The sequence below is a fragment of the Limanda limanda genome, chromosome 3 (genome assembly GCF_963576545.1).
Source record: "Limanda limanda chromosome 3, fLimLim1.1, whole genome shotgun sequence".
NCBI lineage: Eukaryota > Metazoa > Chordata > Actinopteri > Pleuronectiformes > Pleuronectidae > Limanda > Limanda limanda.
The window spans coordinates 23,853,137-23,876,522 of record NC_083638.1 but is presented as its reverse complement, the minus strand read 5'-3'; the positions used below and the strand labels follow the sequence as shown (position 1 = coordinate 23,876,522).

The 23,386-nt window shown below is 40.3% G+C and overlaps 1 protein-coding gene across 1 annotated transcript in view; it reads right to left on the bottom strand.

Moving 5' to 3' along the window:
• The window catches only part of pde3b (phosphodiesterase 3B), a 37,650-nt gene extending 14,809 nt beyond the window's left edge, over window positions 1–22,841 (bottom strand). Inside the window, exon 1 of the mRNA XM_061068720.1 lies at window positions 21,792–22,841. Coding sequence (XP_060924703.1) covers window positions 21,792–22,685 — 894 coding nt within the window. The 5' untranslated portion in view covers window positions 22,686–22,841. The remainder of the gene's footprint in view (window positions 1–21,791) is intronic.
• Between the last annotated feature and the right edge of the window lie 545 nt (window positions 22,842–23,386).

Genomic DNA, 23,386 nt, shown 5'->3' with positions numbered 1-23,386 from the left:
AGACACTGTGAAGGAAGGGATGGAGAGTAAAGGACAGACGCAGATAAAAGAAACGGAGACACGTCTCGACACAATGTGCACTCGTCCTTCATTTAACTCAACCAAAGGTTCGTGTTCTGTTGGCAGTTCCATTTTCTACTGACGCTCGTGATCACATACGCAGCACACGCCCAGTGACACACTCAAATGTCGGCAGCGTGTCACATGCTATACAGCCCAGTATGTGTACATGCTGTCAGCACCTAACCCTGACAGTGTGCACTCCTCTTTACCTCTAATTATCTGCGCACAAAAACCCTGACGCCTCTCTCAGTGCTACTGTGCTCGGAAACAGGAAAAGCTGGATGAAGGGGCGACACCACCACCACCATCGTCCCCATTAAAGCATGTGCCAAGCAACAACTTATTTACAGTGAGGGCCTTCTGCATGTGAAGAGATTAAAATCTTTCAATGAAAAGGAGATATTTTCTTTAGTGGTGTTATGAAAACATGACATGAGGGCGGACACATAGACAGAGACACCCAACTCAGCAGCTGACTCCCAGACACCTGTTCACGCACGGATACACACAGACCCACAAGCACGTCACAAAACACATTGTACCCTTTCTCACCTCAACTATATTTAGGGTTGTTCACAATATGCTTTTTTGTTAAGTAAATTGAGGTTGACGTTTTTGTGCATTCTGTTATTATACTGCGACTCAACTCAAGTATATCAGATAGCTGCAGGTTCTCTTCACTGTGCAGAGTAAAATTATAATTTTCTTAAACCTAAGTTTTTATTGATATTTTCAAAACATCTACGTTCATATAGAACAAACAAATAAACTGTTTTGTGTGGTACACCTCCTTCAATCCATCTATTCTTTTCATCAACTAATTCTGTTCTCCATAGTCTTTGTGGCTATTTCTGGTTCTGAATGACGTCCATTTCTCCCACTTTTCATCCAGGTCTGTTTCTTGGAGCTCTGTTAAATTAAGTATGAGACCAACTTACAAAAAACTATGCAAGAAAATCAAGAAAAAATTCCTGGATCTGATCTGGATCGGCACCAAAATGTTATGAATTCTTCCTTAGAAATCAATTGTGTAGTATTTTTTCGTAATCCTGCTCACCAACAAACCGACAAAAGCAGAGGTAACCTAATTTGTGCAGGTAATAAGATATATAGAGATAATTAAAATAACAATAATAATAGAGAATATAGAGAGCTATTTATTTTATTTATCTATATTCATTTATGGTGCCGGTATTTCATGGGGGAAAGAACTGCATTTTATGTGTCCACACCTACATGTATGAAGAGACACAAAGCAAACGAGGACAGACCAAACAGGCAGTAACAAGAACAGTGAAACACGAGTGAACCCACTTAAATGTACAGGCAAAAAAAAAAAAGAAACACGTCAAAGTAGCTCTTCACATACACACAATTATTCAGCAAGAGACAAGTCGTAAATATTTCCTCACAGGAGTCAATAAACCTGTGCGATCTATTAGACTGCTGGTTGGTCACACCTGCATGTCATATGAGCGCGGCTCTGACACTGGGGTGCGAGAGGTGCTGGAACTGATAAAAAGACGCTAATAAGAGTTTGGGGGGGGTGGGTGGGGTGCAGAGAAAAAGGTATCAATGGCAGACAGGCGGTGCATTTGTATGGAGAGGAGCAGGGCACTACTGACGTCAGTGTGCAGCGACACACACCGCGTCAGCAGCCCCTCCGCACATGCACGCGCTGATAATGATTGGCTCTGGCTGTCGAGGCGAGCACGCGGAAGGGAAAAAATGATATGGACAGAGAGGAAAAGAGAGAACAGGCCGGCCTGATTCTTTTAAAACCCCTGTTCAGGAAAGAGAGTTAACCAGATGAGAGGTCTGCAGAGGGTGTGCATGTGTGTGTGCGTGTGTGAGTTGTTTGTCTGACATAGCTTGAAGTACTGGGATAAGGCTGGGCCTGTATCTCAGTGGCACAGCTCAGACAGTGGAGCTGAGTGTAGGCCTGCAGCTGAAGGAAGGAGCAGGGATTAAAAAAAACTGTCTCTGAACTTTTGACCCAGACTGACTCACTAAAAAAGATGTGTCCTGCTATCAAACCCATACAAAAACCTGACTGGTATGACAAAATATATCCTAGAGATGCAACATTTTCATTTCATCCGCAAAATGCATTTTGATTGATTATCAATATTAAATTCTACAACTTTGAAAGGGTGTTTTAAGCTTGTGGAATGAAACAGAATTTGTTCAAAACGTACTGTTTGCAATTAAATTATACCTCAACAATTTGACTATAAAGTTTTATTTACTAACGATGGTAAATAAAGATCGTTTTGGACATTGCTCCCTCAGTATGTAGTCTTCATAATTAAATGGATAAAAGCTTAATGATTACAAATAAAAAGACAGACTAGAGCAGTGAACTTATAAAGACCCCAGAACAAGGATGAAGTTACGTGGTGTAAAGTGACAAGATGGCTCTCAGAAAGACAATGTGCAAAATGTATCAAGTCCAAATGAAAACAGGAAGCACAGATAAGAAGTCACAAAACCTCAGAATGGACAGAGAGTTATGGGCCAGTGTTTATTTGTCATCCAACAAGCAGCTTCTAACGTGACATTCAGCAGCATGACTGGGGCTCGACCTAAACAACAAGCATTCACTGCATGCATTGATTGATGTAAGTCAAAAGAACTCAAGCTACAGGACCAAAGACTTGTTCAAAATCTTTTTGCATTCTGAGTTGCTTGGCTCGCCACCAGCCCACAGGTCAACGGGCCCAAACTGGAAAACTCACGGTACTCCAGATGGCCGGACCGCCTATAAGGCTGTCACCAGTATCGTCGGGGCAACCTGACAGGACCATGGAAAATTCTTTGACGAGGGGAAGGAGCTCGTGCAAAATGTCATCCCTCTCTTTCACACTCATCTACCACTTCACCGGACTGGTGTTGTTCAGCTTCTGCCGTGCAAAAAGTCAGCATCTGTTCATGTCCTTTGGAGTATTTTTAAGTATGTCTATAACAAGATTGGTTTCTTAGTATCCATGTGGTGTTTGTCCTACTTGGCACAAATCTAGTCAATAGAAAAAAAAACAGTACTAAGTAAACTTATTCCAATACCTGGACTTTTCTTATTGGCTGATATAGAGTACCGATTTCGATAAAAGTGCAAAATATACCAGTATATATAACATAATTTTACAGCCATATGCCACTAAACCTATATGGAAGTGGTGATTGCTATCATTGTTGTATGACCTGGCTTAGGCTAAACTCTTTGCAAAAACAAATACATGTATTATTTATTCATTCACTGTATGTATACAGTGAATGAATAAAATAGAATTTCTTTTATTATCTAGTTTGACAGTCACAACTGAAAAAGACCACAAATAAATAGATCTAGGAATACACAACACCACTCAAAGATAACATAGGAACATAATCTTTGAGGGGTAGTTTTTTCACTTTTGCAGGACTTTCCATGCGAAATTTGTGGCATTTTAGATGGCTCTGGCTAACGCTAAACAAGCATGCCCGAAATCTCCTTTTCGTCACCTCTCTGAAAACAGTGCTTGCCAGTGGCAGTAAAGTGCAACTGCTGTTTTGGAGCGGCTGATGAAGAAGTGATATCAGGGGGAGGGTAATTGCAGTTTTATCTTGGTGAAACTAATATGCTTATTAAAACGTGGTATCAGCTCGCCCCCTAGCATTTCAGTTAGTATCAGATGCATTTTTGATTCTTATTTTGGTATCGGAACATCTCCAATGAAAAATAGCTAAAGCTGTCAACCATCCAGGGCATGTAGAAGTTAACAATTAGATTAAAAGTCTCATTATTCTGTGGTGTAAAAAATGAAGTTCTACAAAATCCCAACAGCAAAAAAAACCTGTTCTACTGCTAGTTACTATTAAAATTGTTTATAGAGAATAAACACTTTTCTCCTCAACAATAAAACACAATTCGCAGCCGTGGTTGTTTTCTATGTGTTGCAAAAAGATGCCGCACACTGTGAGATACAACAGGGTGCATCATAAGTTTTCAGTTTTTTTATCACAAACGTACGGGTTGGAGTTACACAAACACCACCACAGAGCACATTACTTGTTCATTTCATTCAACAAAGCTCCAGTTTGTAAAAGGCACCCAAGAATGCCAAAGTGGAAAAAGTTAATGTGTATTTATAGAAGCTAGTGTGTTCGGCGGGAAGACACTCAGGCTAATGATGAAAATCGAAGTCACATCACATTCAGGGTCATTTTATAGACTGATCTGCTTCATTTGTCAGCAGCACAACATTTTCCCAAAAAAAACTGCCGTGAAGAACTTAAAGCAAGGCAGCAGGCTGGGGTCAAAGACTAGAAAGAAGAACATGACATCTTCCCAAAAGTGAACCCAGTCTCTAAATCACCACCTAGTGGCTGGCTGCGGTATATGTCATAGACACCACCTCCTCCATGTTAGTGGATGGATTTGAGCCAAACTTAAAAGTCAAAGTACAAACGTTTCTCACAAATATGGTTTCCGTCAGTTTACGTAGATCTTATCACATGGATGGATGTTAATTTGCTTATGTGACCTAATTTTATCCAAACTCCAAGTTGGTTATCTGATGCTATAAACATGTGTTAAAATGTGATGATTAACAGCTAAGACTGAATCAAATTGGTCAAGTGCTTGTACTGGTGGGACTTTGCTACTGCAGCTCCATTTCTGATCTCTGTGTTTTGATCCCAGGTATTTTGGCTTCATTTCTAAATAAGGGGAGGAAGAGGAGATATGATCTCCTTTATGCAGTGGAGAATAATGTCTTCAGTTTTTTAAGCAATTCCAAATTTTACAATTAACAAAAAGATAAAAAGATAAGACTGTACACTATGATTGTGACTACATATGCAAAATTGAAATGTAAGTAGTTTTTTTTTACTTTCTACCTACAATAAATGTACCTACTGCACATGTATTGTAGGTAGAAAGTAAAATTGAAGTTTATTCTTTGGTGGACTTCCATTTAGGAACAAATAAACAATGATGGCCATTTATCTTATCACAGGAGCCTGGCAAGAATAACAGCATGCATGACCTTTGGAGAGTGGCAGCAAGCCCAAGTGTAAATAGTTTGAATAGTGCTTCTCAAAGTCCTTTCTGCTGACATAAATTTGCTGATCTGCACGTTCATGTGGTTTACCCAGCATTAATGCCAGTAATTATTAAAAAGAGTATTGACCTTGTGACTCGCAGAATGTACAATGAGAGCCTGATGAGACTTTTGTATCATCACAAAAATTAAAGCAGCTATTTCCAAAAAGGTACAACAAGTATTCAGATCTGCCTCTGACGGACTGGCCTCTGTTTTGTTCTCCTTTTCTTACAGCTGTATTTCCTCTCCTTATATCAGCCCAATGTTTGGTTTCTAGCAGGCTGGGTGAAGTTATCAACAACCCAGAGGACAAAGGTGATCTCAGTGCAAATATTTTCTGCTGAAAGTGTGACTGGGCAGCCTGGGAACTGGAGGGTTTTACTGTGTAGAAATTAACCTGCGACATGCCAAAAACTGCAGCCTCCTGGTTAATTTCTGTGACACTAATCAATCTGCAATATGAATTCATACAGCAACCTGATAATTTGTTAAATCAAATACTGCATATGCATATACACATTCTAGATGGTTCAACTTGTTATGTGTTGGCAGCTTAATAAGGGTTAGTATTGATGTTATTGAAAACCCTTTAAGCTCAGCATGTCAAAATGTTATCGACTGCAATGAGGTTAGTTCTATTTTGACAAAGATTCTAACAATCTGATAACAAATAGTCTGCAGTTTCTACTATCAAAGTGCAAACGTGATGTATGTCCTTCACACGCAACCTTTTTTGACCACTGTGGAGCCCAAGAGCAATGCTATAGTTTGGCGGCTGGGATGCCTGAGTACAACAGGAAGGTTATACCTGATATGGACATGAGCGCTAGATGAGGGAGGCTCAAAGCCTTTTAAGGGAACATCTGGTTTTATCATGGAATCAGTGCAGGCTCCTCTCATAAACACAACCTAACGCCTGAGCCCTGGAACTCTGGCCAATAACAAGCATGTGAACACAAACGCCATCCATCAGAGCCGAGCAAAGGGGGGAGGAGTTCACAGGGAAGTAGAGCGAGTGAGACAGACACAAAGAACAGTGAGAGAAGAAGAGACCACAACAGAAATTGTGTGTTGAGTAAATCATTTACAAGCCAGTGACCACTACTGGCTATACGCAGCTTCTCAATTAAAAAAACAACAAAATACTCAAGAAGCACTTGTACACCTGTCGACTTTAGGGTCATAATCAATATGGAACCGACTTTAAAGAAGTGCCTCAGCATCTGTCAGTGTAGTTGTTGTAAAAGTAATTTGTGAACACACTAACTCATTGCCTTTACACAATGAGAGTAATTTATCTAAAATTCGTAATGGTAGTTTGTTTGTGCACCTCTCAGCAAAAAAGAGGACTTGATGCAGGCGGTCTTTTCTACTCTTCTAATCAGGGTGTGTGTATCATAGAGTTACAGGTCAGCATCATATAGACCTGTACTTTTCAAAAGTCTTCACAACTACAACAACCAGAATTTTTACTCTCAAGTATCTGTATTTATAAAAACACAAAATAATTAGAGCCTTTTAGACTCTTCTGCTGCTGCATATGCCTTTTAGACTCTTCTGCTGCTGCATATGTAGTGTAAAGTTCAGTCCGCACAGTTCACAGTTGTCATCAAGCCCTGTGTCTAGCATCAGCCAAAACGATCTGGCTAGATTGGCTGTCCAATACCTGCCCAGACAATTGGGTGAAGAAAGTGAAACAAATAATTTCTCGGGAGTCGGTGGAGACCAAACCAGAGGTTCAAGTAAAGTGCACGTTGGACTGCTAGAAACATGAAAAGATAATAATAGTGTTCTCTGTCTGTAAGCCGCCAACTTTACTAACTGGACCATTTCTACATTATAAGACCATGTTAAAGCTGTGTGTTTGCAACCTAGTTTGGGAGATATTCTGCCCTCAAGCTTCCAGAATCCAAGAAGGTAGCTTGTAGGTGTGTGTAGGGTCTGATCCGATATATAAAGAACATTTCTGAATGATAAAATGCCCAAGACCGTACTGTAGTTGTCTCATTCTGCTTGGCACAGATGTTTCAGGCAAAACGCCCATTTTCATTCTGAGACAATTACCTATGAGTGTGCAACAATCTGCTTCCTATGGCCAGACAATGGATAACTGTTTTCCACTATGCTTTCTTTGTGGGCACACTTTTACAACAAACTTTCTGAAAGTTTGCAGCACTAGCTACTAGGTACCACAGGTCAGGGACAAACCCAGATCAGTGTCAGGCCAAAAAAAGGGATTTTGTTGCAATGTCCAGCCGAAATAACTTGATGTCTAATGTGAATAATCCAATCTGGCTTGGTACAAAGGTGGGGTATTTCGCATTGTGTAGTCCCCGGTGTTTAGTGCACACATATTGAAGACTGTTAACCTGCCAAGAGGTCGTTATGCCCTCGCTGACTGACACAGCAATACAGAAAAGAGAGAAAGAGGCTAAAGCTGCTTTCAGACATGCACTGAACACTGTACATGTTGGGTCTGTATGTGAGAACGCAAATGTCCGAGTCAGTTGCTCTGGACATTTACCAGAACTTTTCCTGCCAGACCCCTAGTAAAATGTCTGGAAAATGTCCGATTGAGACCATGTGTGAATATAGCAAGAAAATGTTTAAAGCAAGTCTTAAACAGGACTGATGCAAAACTGACATTACAAAAAGAAAGCATTCAAATATCGCAGGATAAAAAATAGGTGCAACACTTGATGCAGAGGACGATGTCAACTTGGACAGACAACACGATTTATACTTTATGTCTTGCCTCCTGCATCCTCTAATCTACAAAACTCCAGAAAATTTCCAAAGTTCATGTCTGACAATGGCTTAAGAGATTGAGTCCACCTATTCAATGAAACAAAGAAGAATAGTGTAAATTATAAATGTAATTATAAGTATGCATTCTTCATAGACCAGTGAGAACAGACACATGAATCAGTCATAATCACCACCATTAACATTCAACCGTAAAAACAATACTGAAAGCTTAAGCATAAAGTTCCCCACCACAAAGAAACACACTTTCCTTCCTGCCTTTAAAGATGATTGCATCAACAGTTTTGAATTTAAATAAAACAGGGGGGCTACTTGGGGGTGACCTTCATTACAGGATACATCAGTCACTCCTTTTTCTCCTACTCCGACAACAACTGAGCACCAGATATCCAGTTTATTTGTATATAATTATCTTCTGCTATTGATGCATTCAACAAACACAAATCACTGTTTAATAAACTCAATGCATCCAAAGGTGTAGCAAATCAACACTTTCTTAGGCTATACGTCCATCCTGCAGTGTGAACACAGGCTGAATAGTCAGAAGAGTTGGCTTTCTGAGTGACTTTCCCCCCGATATCCCGTCTTCAGAACGAGCAGACTCGGCAGGCATCACTGACAGAGAGTGGATCACAACATAATGCTGGAACCACCAGAGATCAGTGTTTTGATTGATTGAATATTTATTTAAGCCTCAGAAAACACATTGAGGAATAAGACCCTCATTTGCAATGGTGCCGAGGGTACAATAAAGAGTAGATACATTGAAGAGTTAAAACATTGAATAAATAAGAATGAAATAAATATGCATATATATACAGTAAAAAAAATTGTCAGTATTACATCTGTAAGTACAAACTCCAGAGCTCTGCAAACTCTGCCTGCATCACCTGAGACAGATGCCACATGGCATAAATACTGGAACACTGGCTGACTGTCAGATGAGTCAGAGTCACACAGACCAGAGGTAGGTTTACTAAACAGAGCTAAGGAGAGCAAAGGTGAGGCCTACATGTACCAAGTTTACCAGGATTTGTGTAGTATACAATCCTTTTTTTATTTTTTGCGGGGGGACCTTTACATTTCTTGGTATTAAGGCACTGTGGGGTTGCTCTTAAAGGGCACCGCTGGTCAAAAATACAGACAAATAAAGTTGCGAAAAGGGCAAAACTTCCAAATCAATTATCAGCAAAGATAGTCGGGAAGAATAAAGTAAAGTAAAGGAGAGCTTGAAAATGTAAATTTGTTTAAATGGTAGAAGTCATGATCGTCAAGCCAAGAAACTGGTGACACGAATTTGCACACCTTTCATAACATATGCAACTTTTTTTGACTCAGACTTTGTGAAATAATTGATATAATCTCCTTTAAATTTGAGTTTTAATGCATTTCTAATTATATTATATATTTTTTTTAATGAGACAGTATTAACATCCATGTAGGTTGTAACCCCTAGATAGACAAATCAATTAACTACAGTATCATGATATATAAATGTTGTTTTAGGGAAACAACAAAGTAAAGGTTTGTTATGGAGACTAGTGTTGCCTGAATGTGACCTTTAGTTTCACTGCTTCACTATTTCCACTGCTCTGTGGCTCAAAGACAGGCTAACAGTTAACTTCAACACATTATCTGCATGGACAGCTTATCATGTGCCAAAAACATGATAAATGATCAACACCTCCATGATACATTTAGTCTTTGGTAGAGCTGCTCAAATTAGTTTTGACTGGACCGGCTGCGGTCTTAGCTACTTCTCCGAATGTCAGTAAGTGAGTGTGTGCATCTGTGAAGCCGTTTTCTGAGGTGACCCCCGGAGGATCTCAGGAGAATTGGGTCTGTACGTTCTCCAGAGGTTTCCGTTTGCACATGTACATGTTTAATTTTTGCATCTGTTGCTTGTCCTTAACTAGGGAACTGGCCAGAGAAAGTCCACAGAAAGTCCCCAGGAATTTCCCCACTTGGCTATTGCTTTTAAAAATGGTATAGCATGAACAGTTTGAACAACAATGGCTCTATGCAGTCCCTCATAAATATGTCAAATTTTTGTCATCAAGATCTATGGATTACTTCCTTTGAAATCTGTGACAATGTCAAGATCTTGCAATGTTAAAGAAAAGGGAAAAAAAAAATCCTGGATTTGTCCGAATCTATTCTAAAATGTACTATGATATTTCTATAAGAAGTTGTGTGGGAATTATTGGACCCATTTTTGATTATATTTGTTTAAAAAGATACCACCTGTCATATAAAGTGACATTTTGGATAGCGGCATAGAGGCTGTGTGCGACAGACAAGAGCTGCTTTGATACGTTCACTACAACGCTGAATTTATCTAAACGTAACTCGGAGGAGCTGTATGCCAGAAAGAAAATGTCCGAATCAGTTGAACCGGACATTAAACAGACATCATCCTGCTTGCTCCCTGGTACAAAGTTTGTTATGTCTGATTGAGCCGAAGTGCAAACAGATGAAGCGCTGAAAGCAGCTGACATAAGATATAATGCAAATACGTTACACTGACGTCAGGAATAGGTTAATTGGTGTATTGTGGTTCCACAACACTTTTCAACTACATCTTCAGCTTTGCATGTTGAAAATACACTTATGGAGCAAATGAAAGACAATTAAAGTTGACTAGTTGGCTTACTTGCTGATTCAAATGCAATTTGCATCGTTTTTGCTACTTCTACAAACACCCAACCTGATGCATCAACATTGTTTGACGACTTAGCAACAATAACACACCCAAAACAACAGTAACTTTCTAAATTATCTGTGTTCAAAGAATATGTTTATTCTATGCCTAAACTCTGCAAACAACTGCTGTCTGTAGCTGAGCACCCAATTCCTTAAGCCCAATGTCTATGGTACTATGCCAGGTATGACATCAATTCCACTGTTGATCAACTTAATATCATGATACAGCATCAGGACAAAGGCAGATACGACTGCTGCAATCCACAAGCATTGTATTGTATATAAATAGTAGACAGAAGCTTTAATAATATGTAAGAACATTAATATGGCGCCTGTGACTGCTTGAATAAATAAATATTTCGCTTGCTTAACCCTTCAGAGTCAGATGTGCCCAGAAGGGTAAAAGGGATTTAGGCTACATGAGTACTAATGATTCTTGTTTTTTTTTTATAAACAGCGTTTTATAACTAAAATCATCTCCATCCACTTGAGCCTTTTGGCTCCATATCAGTCATAATTTTGTTGCCGTCATTTCGAGTCGTGACTGAATGAAAGTGAATTCGGGTGATCATCTCTGTTTTTGCCCGTCCAGACTTTAACTTTGAGTTTTCAAACTAAAACCGGGCCAGCAGCATTTCCATTCTTCGTTTTAGGTGCTCGGATTTATGTGGACGACAGGTGTAAACGTAGCAGCAGTGATTTGTTTTAAACTAAAGTGTAGGAGTGTGGCTGTAGTCAGTGTCTTTGGTTTAACTCCATTTTCTCTAAACTTCCCTTCGGCTTGAAGCCATGTCTGTTAGACCACGACACCACTGCTGATCAGACCTTGAACCCCTAAATATCACTTTGCTAATATTCTTATGAGCACATCATTTCTAGGCGTTCACATGGATCGCTGACAGTTTGGGGCGGGCCACGGCTCAGACTGTATCTGATCAGCACAGTGTGCATTAGCGGCAGTGGGGGTGTGCGATTAAACCCTGAGCTCTGCCATCAGTAAGCTCCATATGACTCTGCCCGTGTCCTCTGCTGTGTAAACAGACTGTGCGAATTTCTGTGTCATGGCTCTACAACTTTTCTCGCATAAAGAAAAACAAGGATTCTGCCTCTCGTGTGTCAGCCAGGCACGAGCAAATCATGTTCCGTTTTGAACCTCACGATGACGCAGATGATACAAGCATCATGCTGCAACCGAAATGTCCGGAATTCTTACAAGATAATAACAAATAACTGCTCAGGAGAGATGTGCGGAGGAAGTTTATTTCACTCTGACAGGTCAAATTTCGTGTGCAGTCACAGACGAGAGAGGCAAGGGGGGGGGCACAAGTGGGGTGGGGAGAGGGAGGATGATACAGGTCCCTGGGAATTGATTACACCGAACAATGGCGAGCAGATCGAGAGCAACCTTGGCCAGATGGGGGAGATATCACACTGAAGCTCGGAGTCAGAGACCTTCGTCCGACACAAAGTCTATCTACAAAATCTCACTTACATTATGTGAGGGGAAGAGGGGGGGTGTCTGGCATTTGAGCGTGTGCGTGCGTGCGTGTGTGTGTGAGAGTGTGTGTGTGCGTGTGTGTGTGTGTGTTGGGGGAGGGGCGGATGAGGGTTAAAGTGAGAAAGAAAGGGAGACAGCGACAGACTAAAGAAAAAGTGAAGAAAAGGGGGTGGGGACTGGCCGGGTGCAGTTTCTCCAAAAACAATTTATCTAAAACCTCATCGTTCCACTTTCACAGATTTACTTTTTTACAATAAGTACTCCAAATAAATTGTGCACAGTTATTGGAAATGGTGATTGCGTTGGTTGAAGTTCGGGTTTTCATTGCAGTGACTAATAGTGCTTCACAGTTTTGCCCTTTTCAGTGGGATCTGCCCTCAGCTGCTAAACACACACAAGCCCTCCTCTGTAGCTGCGGCTGACGTCAACCGTCACTTAGCAACAGCCTTTTGGTGTAAAAGCAGCAGTGCTGACACCATTTTCAAAAGAGGCGCACAGAGAAAGACAGGAAGAAATTCTGAGAAAATGAGAAACAGAGCGAGAGTGAACAAAATAAAGACAGGAAAGTGGAGGAAGAAAGTGAGGAAATATTTCATAAAATTGCTGGTTAATGTTTTGGGGAAAATGTAAAATAAAAAGAGCTGTAATAATTCTCAATGCCACAAAGAAAAAAAATCACTCTTGTCCAAACATCCCTTAGATCATCATGTAAAACCTAGCAAATATTGAAAGAAGAAAGAAGATGATTTTACACCAGTAAAGTAGTGTGGTGACTATTAAGAGTCAGTAAAACCTCATGTTTTACTAACAGCACGTATTCAGTTCTATAAAAAAAATTACTACACCCTCAACCTATTTTCTCAAGCAGAATTTCAAACAAGGGCTCCCAGCATCTATGTCATAGCGGTCTAATTTAACCACACCGCCCCTCGTCAAAACCTCACCATGCTCTCTCCCTCTACTCTCACCCTGTCATTGGACTGAGCAAACAGTCAACACATGCAAGGTTCAACAACCTCATCCTGAACTTAAAAGCTAAGCCACCTGAAATGTTTGCATTGTTGGAAACCTCATGGTGTTATCAAAAGCCTGCGAGACGACGAGCTGCACATAAAATCTACACCGCTTCCTCAAACTCAAACGCTCAATTGTGTTGCAAATGGAGCAGGCGGCTTGGGGGAACATTTTGTCATTACTTATCTTATCTAGCCACTTCACATTTGCCAATTTTTCATGTAGTGAAAACAGGCAAAGTATGGGAAGCTGATGCAATAGTTGCTGGAGAAAAGGAGAAGAAATAAAAAAGGTTCTAATTAGCCCCAACTTAGTTGATGGCAACGGTTTGGTACCCCCCCCCCCCCCCCTCTCCAGCCTGGGCCTCAACAGTAAACAAACTCAAACACGCTTTGTATACTGATAACAGCACAAGAAGATGGACAAGATAGGGATGGATCAAGGATCAAGACTAATTAGAGAAAACTAGAAAAAGAGGTCATGCTGAACAGTTCAAAACAAGAGCTTCAAAAACTCATAACTCAAACTCTTTTCTAAAATAATTATAATTCGTGGACCACAAATTTAACTCAAAAGGGAAAAAGCAAACACAAGACGGTCTGAATATTTAGTGAGTCCTCTGTTTATGGCGACTGCTCAGACACCAGAGTCATCAGGCTAAGCTCTGGTAGTCCTATCATGAAAACTAAAGAGCTGCAAGCTAATTGCTGGTGATCATGACGCAAACCGTTTCCAGGGTAACCCGAGTTTTGGAGTACCCGCTCCAGCATTTCCTCATCTGTTTGCACTCACACCAGCAGGCTGACAATGCAGTCGCTGCATCCTGTTTCACTCCGCAGTCAGCCAAACACACAGCACCCCGCTCGACTTAACCCTTTCTACTGGTCCTGCTTTTGCCGACAATGAAAAATTAAAAGCAGCTATGCAAACTAGTTCTTAAAAGGAAGTGGGATGAGAGTGTAATCCAACAGAAGCTGTCACCAGCGGGACATCTGGGTTCAATAACAACAAGCCACATTTTGACCAGTGCAGTTTCCAAAATAACAGAATTAAATGCTTATGTACATCTTTAGAAATACACCAGATAAAAGGTTTCTATATTAACACACAGCATTCATAAATGCTGATTCAGCTCTTGGTTTGGCATTTCACAAAATGTTTACCATTACTATGAAAGCTACCAGTGGCATTGATAGGTAGTTGCTAAGCAATGATTTAGAACATCTTGGTCTTGATATTTCAACTGTTACACAAGCTCGGAAACACTTAGGTTAGCGGCACACGTCATTCTCCTCCAGCGCAACAACAGCACAGCTGAGATTTCATTTTATCAAATAGATTTACAGTATATAATAATGTTCAGCTCAAATTCACATGAACCACATTTGACTGAAGGTGGCCATATGTGCAATTTATTTAAAAGTCCAAAAAAATGAATACATATATTATTAAAAAATAAATAATAATGTACTTTTACATTTATCTATTTTTTACATAGACTGACAAAATGTTTCATAAAAATAAACATTACCTTAAACTGTGGATGACATTAGACATATAAGCTATAGCTAATTACAAATAGATTTAAATGTGTAAATATAGACAAATTATAAACTACAATTTGGGTTGAGCTGAAAAGGTCCCTTATTGATCTTAATGGATTTACATTGATATTTAATTGTATTAAATAAACAAAAAAGAATAAGCGCAATAAATAAAATTAGATTGTGTTGTTCGTTCAAGTGTCTGTGACACATCCTCAGCATGACAGAGGCCCAGAGTGTGTGAAAGGGGCACAATAAGCTTTAATTTGGTAATCTTTATACATTTAATTGTTTAAAGCAAGTCAGACTTATTTCAGGTTTTTGTAAACGCATTGAAAATGGTGCAGTAAATAGTAAATGTGTAATTAACTGTATACTGGAAAATAAAAAAACACCTGCACACAGGCACACACAAGCGTAAAGAGAGAGAAAGACAAATACACACACACACACATATAACTCATCTTGAATATAACACATGTTGTTCAGACGCTGGTTTTGTTTTGATAATAATGAGCCAAAGGGCAAAAGAGCAAACAGAATGTGTGGATGTTTCTCTACAGACAAATCATATAAAGAGGCACAGGGTGCAAACAGTCTCATTAGACCACTGACAAAATAAATAAATAAAAGGTTTTATACCATATATTTTTTATATTTTATATCAAAATTATTTTAATTATTTTCGGGGTAAAAAAGCTAAGTGGGCTTTAAAGTACAATTGTCCGTGGCACCTTTCCCCCCCTAAACACTCTTTCTATTGCACACTGTCTAAAACGGACAATTTCTTCCTTTCTCATTACCGCTGGAGGCAGACACTATATTCTACAGGGCGATTAATAAGACTTGGCATTTTTTTTTTCTTCTATGCAATCACCCTGTGGTACGTCACTGGGTTGTGACGTCAATGTTATATCATTCCACATGGCTTTACAGCAAGCGAACGTGACAGCTGAGAGCTGCTCTGCGTTTTCGCTGCTCTCCTTTCCAACCTTTCTCTCTGCAGCCTGCTCCTCTTGTTCTTGCCTGGATGGAGGGGGGGGGGGGTAGTTAAGTGTATTATTTACCCCTGCCTGCCCCCATGGAGTGGTAACCACACAAAAAAGAAGGAGTTTCTCCCTGAATTCACAGAATTCATCTGAAAAAACTAACAGGGTCAATAATGCGTCTGTGTTGACACAATTCTGGGTAAGAACAGGTTATTTCTCAGGTTGAACAATAAAATCCTTTTGTGGAAAACAGCTGTTTTGAAATGCATGATTCTAGGGACCCACAACCAAAATATGCAAAATAACTATTTTATATATTTCTCACTAACAAATACTAAGTCTCTATTTGTGACCATTGCAATTATTGGACCCTCTCAAAGTGCAACAGAATTGTAATTATAAAATTGCGCATACAAAGTTGTACAGGGCACACCTACACGATTTACTGACTTATTTAGGTGGCTATTAATTCTGATATTCAACTGAAGAAGAATCTACCTCAACTGATTACACTTAACGGAATATCTCCAGGACTCCTGGTCCCTAGTCAATCCACTTTTGTTGTGCAAGATGTTTTGGATAACATAACTGAAACAGGAACCTGATAATGGGACAATTCTATCTCCTACCTAAAAAGGCTGTGTTTATAGTTTTTTTGTTGATAATTCTGTTTCTAGTCGTTTGTTTAACCACTTTCACACTTTTACAGAAACTCCAGTCTCGTTTCAAGATTTGGAAATCAAACTGACTCAATGCTGTGTTAATACACGGGGCCTTTTACACCGGTGTGGAATGAACAGATTCGTTCTTAAGCGGAGCATACAAGCCATTTAATAGAATGTGTGACATTCGCCGATTTTGCTCTGAGGTAAGAAGAAGTTTCTCTAGGGCTCGGGACATTCGGTACGAGTCATTAAGAGAAAGTCTCATCACAAGGGGAAAAACACACAATAAAGTGGCCTAATTCTTATCATTGGTTCATTTGATTCACAGCGGGACCATACCATGACATGCAAATGATGCTTGTGGTTTGTTTGAATGTTGCCTTAAGATCATGAACAGACAATAGCGGAAAGGATTACTCATGTGACATTGTACAATTCAATTTAGGACAATAAGATTTCATCAGAGTTGACTTAAGATACTTTATATAAGTTTCAAAGAATATTTATCGATGTCACAGCACCCTTCAGTTAAATATAAACCTAAGAGCGTTTAAAAAACTTGAGCAATATTTGATTGACTGGTATAATCATACTTAAATCCTCTTGGTGTTAAAAATACTCAAAAAGACACAGAAGATAGACATCAACGTGTTGAAACTAGAAAGACAAGCATCTGTTGAAATGTGTGCCATCACACGGCTGAATTTGAATTAGGTGTTCTTAATCTGTAGGCAATCTATGGAGCTATACAGTGTGTTTGCATTTGTTTTAACATGTAGAGCTCATTGGAAGTTCACATTCAGTTCAAATTTAGACACTTGACAACCTCACCTGAGGTATTATATAGGCACTTGGAGACAATAAGGATCTGTTGAAATAAATTTTCAATTGAAGGCCTGAAGGAAAAAGGTTATTTTCTCAGTAAATCCAAATGTGTGGTTCTCAATACATTTGTAAGCCAAGTTTCTATTCAACTCTGCATGTGTTTCAGCCGTTTCATTTTAAAAATGCATTTAGTTAACTGTTATATTAAAGTGTTTTAATTTGATGCCTTCCCTTCATATATATATGAACTTTTGCATGTGTCTTGTACACTTAATACACTGTAAAATGAACACCAATTTGAATATTAACATTTGGTGTTTCTCACTAAAACATAATATACATATTACAAATATGTTAATTGAACTGTATGAAATAGCTGCAAGTGCATTTCCACTTGTCCCATTCTTCCAAGTTGCTGGCCATATATTAGAACTCATTCAAGTTGTCCAATCATGAACTGGTAAAACTGTGTTAATCCAGAGGGTGCCATTAATCACTTCTTTTTAACTTTCATGTTAGAAGTGCGGCCTGAAAATCAGCAACATCTGCCCCCACGCACATAATTGATACAAAACCAATCGCTGCACCTTAGCACCGCATGTGCATAACTTATTGTTTCTTACTGTATATATTGTTGTCTTACTGTATATATTGTTTTTTTTATGTACGATTGTTGTTTTATGTACAGTGCACCAACCACACCAAGGCAATTTCCTGTATGTGCAAATACACTTGGCAAATAAAAGAATTCTAATTATGAAAGAGTTTTTATTGCAGTTTGACGAGGCCCAACTACCAACAGCAATGTCCTAAAAAAAATTGTAGTATTAGCTACATAGCCCTCTATCACAGAATAAGTTTTTACATTAAAAAAATTAGAAGCCTTATTCGCCTCCTCAAAAAATATTCTGGCCACGCATGTGCAGTCGCATGTGCGGCTGTTAGTTCGCATGACAAAGTGTTGCTCTCTAGCAACACTACTGGCCAAATCTCTTCCGTGTAGTTTAAGAACAAATGCAGGACCTCCTACTGAACTTAAGATCCATGGTCTCTGTTTCAGTTTATCACATTGTCTACACACTGCAGCCCATAAAAATATACAATGAACAACTGTTAATACATTTTGTGTAATAATACCAGATGATTCTTCGGCTCAGGTCTCTGTCAACACCTAAAATATCCGAAACGTTTGATTTTAAAACATATAGGTTTATACTCATGTCCTCAATTTGAACTCTGGATTTTCCAATTAGAAAAACTGGGACAGACAACACAAACTATTTTCTGGTACGATTGTATTTTTAGGTGCAAATATTAGGTATTACCACTTCTTATCTGTGCTGCTGCCGCTCTTAAATTCCTTCATATACATGAGAAATGATTAACCTAACACCCAAACAACAAGCAAATACTAAACTAACAAGCCAACTATTTTAAATATAAAAGTTCTGATCATACAAGCGTATACTGGTGGCACATCTCTCACCCTGGAGTCTTTCCGGCCATGGGGCACATTTGTCGGAAGCAGCACTTCTAGCTTGAATATTCATGATGCCTTGGACTTGCAGTAAATCTGTATCCACATTAGCAGAGTGGTTTTGAACACATCAGATGGTTCAAACATGAATATAAAATGTCAAAATGATTCTCACGATGGGATGGAAAGGTGAATTATAGAAAAAGAAATGCCTCATCATAAATATTTAACAGCTCCTGAAATCTCAAATTCGCTTATTTCCAGTTACCAGTGATTTAAAAAAAAAATGATGATGATAGTCATTATTGAGTGTCTTCACTTTAACATGAGTCTACATCTGTAATGATGTGCAAGTGAAGCGATGAAGTGGATTTTATGTATAGCGACACCTCATAGTTATATCATGGTCATTTACCGTGGATAAAAAGAAAAGCTGTGTTTACGACACTACACATTTTTTTTAGTTTGTTGGCCATGAGTCTTGGTGAGTTTCCTCTCAGCAGCGAGACCCATCTGTTATAGTTACAGGGCGTCAAGAAAAGTACCATCTCTGTAGTTAAACATGTAATCCACACAATTAAAGACTGATGGTAAAACTGTTGTCTTTTCCAGCGATGTCCTTTCATGTGATTTTAACAAGCACCTGACAGTTAAAAAGATTTGAGGATGAAGCGTTTAAATTGTTTTGAAAACCCCATTTCTGCCTCTAGTTTTAAGACTTAATTCACACATCTGTGTCTGTTATCAAGACCTAAACCAACATCTTGTCTTTCATCATGATGCCTAACCATGCGTCTACAGTGATGACGAACTTGCTGTATATCAAACCACGTGTTCCTGCGACCAAAAAGACGTCCTCCCCCTTCTCTGCGAGTGAAAGAACATGCGTGACATCACCAGTGAACCCTGAGTGACTCCTTTCAAAGTCTTCCTTTGTGCCTCCTTGTGCTGTTCTCTGACGCAGGAACTGACGGTTTTTGTACAGAATTAAACATTAATATGTGGAGACGCAATAATACAAACTGTTTTTTCTTCTGCTCGGTTTTTAAAGTTCTTCATTCGCGCACTAAATTCTTTGATGCGAAGGGTTTCCCATCATCTTGAGGAAAAAAAAGAAATAACCTTTTTAAAAGAGCATCTAACAAAGCTTTTCCCATCGTTATGGGCTATTGAAAGATATTATACCATCCTGATGAGGATGATCTATCCCCAGCATGCAGTGGCCACAATACACCTGACTGGTTGCTGGTAAGCTGCTAAATAGGGTTCACCCCAAACTATCAGGCAATTCACCTACTTCAGTGCACCTGACTGGCATTTCTCATATGACACACAGGTACTTTAAAAAGTGCATTTATGTTGTTAGTCCCTTGTCGTCACTGAAAAAAACTTTAAAATGTTTACTGTGCGGCTGCCAAGAGTTTTTTAAGGACAGTGTGAAGTCGACGTGGGTGATAACAATGGACTTTGCTTATCTTTTGACTCAATACGAATTACAATGCATGTCACGGTATTTAGCTGATAAGATGTTCACGGCTTCACACTGTGGAGAACATCTTATCCACCACTTTAGCAAGTGTTTGTTGTTCTTTCCATACATTTTGTCAATTTTAAACAGGATCAAAGTGGTTTAGCGATCAGTTCAGGGACCTGGGACTAGAAAATAATTAGGAATCTGAACAAATCTATTAAAAACCGATTAGCAATGGAAAAAACGCAAAGTTTGTTGAATGAAAAACTGTGTGTTGTACATAACTACCTTCAAAAACTAGGAAACTAATTAAGCATCACAAAAGGAGAGATATTACATTTATATATATTTAATGCAATGTTTATTGTCTGACTCAGAGTGACTGCTAATCTGCTAACAGCCTTAAAACAATGAGGCGGAAAAACAACTGCTGGAAACAGGACAACTGAGACATACTGGACTTACATTTTTAGATCTCTTATCATTTCTTACTACGCTCGAAGGACACACAAACAATGTGTGTGAGCTGACTGGCATCCACTGAGCAGCTGCAGGTTTTGTGTTTTAAAATGTATTGTTTCAAATACTAACTTCTGTCAATTGTCCACTTTGTCTGCACACAAGTGAAGGCAGCAGCTTGCTTCAGCTCTTTCTTGTCCCGCACACATACTAGTATGCAACACGATAGTCTTCATTTGGTGTGGATATCACTTGATATAGGTGGATTGGTTTACAAAAACTAATGCGGAGGAGAAAGGAGCATCTCTCTGCGGTGGACCCTGCCAGCTACTGTATGTAAACACACTGGTTTCATCCAAGCTTGCACAGGCCCATGTGTACAAGCAGAGAAAAAGGGAAAAGAAACAAGACAGTGAATCATTGCTGTCTGTGCTCACCATCCTCGTGTTTTGTTGACTGTTGACTACAGTGATGTGGGAGTGGACGGGCCACATCACTGGGTCTGCTGCTGGTGTTGTTATTCTAATGTCCGACTTCTATACTCACACTCCATCCATGATGTGGTGTGTGAACTTTTAAAAGATTATATTCCCAGCAGAAGAGGAACACGACTGATGGCGAGAAAGTGTTGCAGGAAAGTACGTGTAATCAAATCAGCTAGTGCATATAATGTTGTGCAATGTCTTCGTTCTGGTGAGAGAGTATTTGCAGGTCTAGTGTCATATATCAGCAATGTAATGCAGGAAAGTTTATTGCTGATATTTAGTAAGAGAGAAACAACTGTTTCATCAGCTTACATTAAATATCCATCAAGAAATGTTTGGATGGTGAAATCTACTTGTAATAAATAACAAGCAATCTTTGGCTGACATACACTCGTAATCAAGTATCAGCAATGTGATGCAAGAAAGTTCAATTTCATATTTAAATAATTGGGTGAAGTTTAAACTAATAAAAAGTAAATGTGGACATTATATTAGTGTAAAATATAAAGTTTTTGGGTCGGGAGTGGCAAAGTGAAGCAAACTTCTCTTTAGTGCATCCTGATCTGAGCAGTTTCTTTATGGATATCTCCTGATGGGGCAGTGTGTCCCTGCAGGTCTGTGCTTTGTGTGTGTTTGTGTGTTTTCCCCATCTCGTGCACATGTGTAGCTGTGGATGATCGGTGGGCCTGCTGTCCTTAAAAACAACAGCCGTGGTCTTGCAGGAAGGGATCCGGGGGGGGAGACCTACCTGTTCTCTGGATATACAGGGCAACGAGGGTCTGCGGGGCATTTTACAGCTGCCATAATAGCTGGTGGACGTCTCCCCCAGCGACACGCAGCTGGACCGTCTCCGGGGTCGGATCACCGGGACCTTCTCCTCGGCTCCGGAGGTCCCGCTCGGCGCCTCCCTGGACGGGTAGCACCGGTCGAAGCAGAGCCCGGTCACGGAGCCGCACAGCCCGGCGAGGCAGGCGAGCAGCGGCCGGAGCAGCGCGGGCAGCCCGGTCAGACTGGTGAAGGAGACGAGCCACACCACGCTGGCGAACACCAGCACCAGCACGCTGTGTTTGAGTTTGAGAGTGGGGACCAGGGTGAGCAGACCCACGCAGCCCAGCACGAACAACAACCTGCCCACCATTTGCATCTGGTGCTGCTCCTCTCCCCACTGCAGGAACCGCAGCACCAGAAAGTCCCCGAGGAAGCAGGAGGCGGGCAGCGAGGCGAGCCAGCACTTGCTCCCGCCGCTGCCCTGCTGCTTCGCCCGCAGGTACAGGGTCAGGAAGAAGAAAGCACAGCCGATGCTGAACAGCGGGCTGGCGGACTGCGAGCAGCCCCACAGGAAGGTCCCCAGGTCCCGGGGCGAGTCGCCGTGCAGGCTCCGGGAGACGAGGAGCGACGCCGCGACCACCACGAAGGCGCCCGCGTAGAGGACCGAGACCTTCCGCCGAGTGGAGTGGAGCACATCCCCGCTGCAGAACCGGCCCACGTCGAACAAGAAGCCCCGCTCCTGGTCCTGCTGGAGGGGGGTGACGCAGCTCTTCACGTAGCCGTTCCTGAAGCCCTCCGAGCTGCTCGCACTTCCAGCCCCGTCGCGGTGCCTTGCTTTGCCGTGCGGGACCTCTCCTTCCTCCCGGGCGGCCATGGCTCGACTCGTGGCTCCGCTCCTCCGACTCGAAAGTCCCCCTCGTCTTCCTCGCGATTCACGCCGTGTTCTTGCTGAACTCCATGACAGCCGACGCGCTCCGCGGTCACTCGAACGTGCTCCAGCACTTGGACTGAAGGAAGAAGGTGAGATGTTGTTTTTACACGGGAGCGGCCTCCGCAGCGCCGCCTACAGGCCACAACTCGCAAGCCCGGGGCTCTGTGATGATGTGTGGAGCGCGGGACCGATCCTGAGCTGCAGCAGAACTATAACACACTCATACAATGTATATAAATATAAGAATCATAAACTGTATAAATATGTAGCACAATCATAGACTGTTCATAAACATAAACCAATCAGTATGCTGTATTATAACATAATCATATACAGTATATCAATATAACAATCAATATAATACATACACATATAACACAATCATATACTATATATAATATAAAGATCAATATACTGTATATAAATAAGAATCATATACTGTATATACATATAACACAATCATAGACTGTACATAAACATATCCCAAACAATGTGCTGTATATACATATACCATAATCATATACAGTATATCAATATAACAATCAATATAATGTATAACATATAACACAATCATATACTATATATAATATAACGATCAATATACTGTATATAAATATAAGAATCATATACTGTATATACATATA